The sequence below is a fragment of the Macrobrachium rosenbergii genome, chromosome 41, assembly GCF_040412425.1.
Source record: "Macrobrachium rosenbergii isolate ZJJX-2024 chromosome 41, ASM4041242v1, whole genome shotgun sequence".
NCBI classification, from domain to species: domain Eukaryota; kingdom Metazoa; phylum Arthropoda; class Malacostraca; order Decapoda; family Palaemonidae; genus Macrobrachium; species Macrobrachium rosenbergii.
Window position 1 is genome coordinate 45809219 of NC_089781.1, and position 2230 is coordinate 45811448.

Consider the following 2230-nt stretch of genomic DNA (forward strand, 5'->3'; position numbering starts at 1 on the left):
AAGAAGAAAAGGAGGAGATGCAGAGAAGGCAACTGAAAGAAAAGAAAGGAGGAGATGCAGAGAAAGGAACTGAAAAAAGAAAAGGAGGAGATGCAGAGAAAGAAACTGAAAGAAGAAAAGGAGGAGATGCAGAGAAAGGAACTGAAAGAAGAAAAGAAGGAGATGCAGAGAAAGGAACTGAAAGAAGAAAGGAGGAGATGCAGAGAAGAACTGAAAAAAGAAGAACTAATAGAAGAAAATGAAGAGATGCAGAGAGAGGGACTGAAAGAAGAAAGTGATAAGATGCAGAAAAAGAAACCGAAAAAAGAATAGGAGGAGATGCAGAGAAAGGAACTGAAAGAAGAAAAGGAGGAGAGCAGTGAAAGGAACTGAAAGAAGAAAAGGAGGAGATGCAGAGAAAGAACTGAAATAATAAAAGAGGAGATGCAGACAAAGGAACTGAAAGAAGAAAAGGTGTAGATTCAGAGAAAGGAACTGAAAGAAGAAAATGAGGAGATGCACAAAAAGGAACTGAAAGAAGAAAATAAGGAGATGTAGATAAAAGAACTGAAAGAAGATACGGAGGAGATTCAGAGAAAGGAGCTGCAGAAAGAAAAGGAGGAGATGCAGAGAAAGTAACTGAAAGATAAAAAACGAGAAGATGCAGATAAAAGAACTGAAAAAAGAAAAGAAGGATATGCAGTGAGAGGAACTGAAAGTAGAAAAGGAGTAGATGCAGAGAAAGGAAAAGAAAGTAGGAAAGGAGGTGATGCAATGAAAGGAACTGAAAGAAGATAAGGAGGAGATGCAGAGAAAGGAGCTGAAAGAACAAAAGGGGGAGATGCAGAGAAAGGAACTGAAAGAAGAAAAAGAGGAGATGCAGAAAAAGGAACTGAAAGAAGAAAAGAAGGAGATCCAAACAAAGGAACTAAAAGAAGAAAAGGGGGATATGCAGACAAAGTAACTGAAAAAAGAAAAGGAGATACAGAGAGAGAAACTGAAAGAAGAAAAGGGGAAAATACAAAAAAACGAACTGAAAGAAGAAAAGCAGGAAAGCAGCAAAAGGAACTGAAAGAAGAAAATGAGGAGATACAGAGAAAGGAACTGAAAGAAGAAAAGAGGAGATGCAGTGAAAGGAACTGTAAGAAGAAAAGGTGAGATGCAGTGAAAGGAACTGAAAGGAGAGGAGGAGATGCAGTGAAAGTAACTGAAAGAAGAAAGGGAGGAGACTCAGAGAAAGGAACTGAAAGAAAAAAGGAGTAGATGCAGAGAAAGGAACTGAAAGAAGAAAAGGTGTAGATTTAGAGAATGGAATTGAAAGATGAAAAGGAGGAGATGCAGAGAAGGAAACTGAAAGAAAAGAAGGAGGAAATGCAGAGAAAGGAAATAAAAAAAAGAAAAGGAGGAGATACACAGAAAAGAACTAGAAGAAGAAAAAAAGAAGATGCAGACAAAGGAACTGAAAGAAGAAAAGGAGAAGATGCAGTGAAAGGAACTGAAAAAAGAAAAGAAGGAGATGCAGAGAAAGGAACTAAAAGAAGAAAAGTAAGAGATGCATAGAAGGGAAATGAAAGAAGAAAAGGAGGAGATACAGAGAAAGGAACTGAAAGAAGAAAATAAGGAGATGCATAGAAGGGAACTGAAAGAAGAAAAGGTGAAGATGCAGAGAAAGGAACTGAAAGAAGAAACTGAGGAGATGCAGAGAAAGGAACAGAAAGAAGAAAGAGTGAAAGGAACTGAAAGACAAAAAAGGAGATGCAGAGAAAGGAACTGAAGGAATGAAAGTAAGAGATGAAGTGAAACGAACTCAATGAAGAAAAGGAGGAGATGCAGAGAAAGAATTGAAAGAAAAAATGGAGGAGATGCAGGGAGAGGAACTGAAAGAAGAAAACGAGGATATGCAGAGAAAGGAACTGAAAGAATAAAAGTAGGAGATGAAGAGAGAGGACCTGAAAGAAAATAAGGAGGAGATACAGAGAAAGGAATTGGAAGAATAAAAGTAGGAGATGCAGAGGGAATTGAAAGAAGAAAAGGAGGAGATGCACAAAAAGGAACTGAAAGAAGAAAAGGAGGAGATACAGAGAAAGGAACTGAAAGAGGAAAAGGAGGAGATGCAGAAAAATGAACTTAAAAGAAAAAAAGAGGAGATGCAGAGAGAGGAAGTGAAAGAAGAAAAGGAGGAGATGCAGTGAAAGGAACTGACAGAAGAAAAGGCGGAGATGCAGAGAGAGGGACAGAAAGAAAACAAGGA

At 38.1% G+C, this 2230-nt stretch overlaps 1 protein-coding gene across 1 annotated transcript; it reads left to right on the forward strand.

Annotated features, from left to right (window-relative positions):
- The first annotated feature begins 1546 nt into the window (after positions 1–1546).
- Positions 1547–1942, forward strand: LOC136827134 (uncharacterized). The gene is made up of 2 exons (XM_067084898.1): positions 1547–1705; positions 1796–1942. Exons 1-2 carry the CDS (start codon positions 1547–1549, stop codon positions 1940–1942), a joined length of 306 nt encoding a protein of 101 aa, XP_066940999.1.
- Positions 1943–2230: the final 288 nt, after the last annotated feature.

Coding starts and splice junctions, on each gene's coding strand:
- LOC136827134 (XM_067084898.1), top strand. CDS start 1,547: ATGAAAGAAGAAAAGGAGGAGATACAGAGAAAGGAACTGAAAGAAGAA. Junction 1,706..1,795: donor AGGAACAGAAAGAAGAAAGA/GTGAAAGGAACT, acceptor AACTCAATGAAG/AAAAGGAGGAGATGCAGAGA.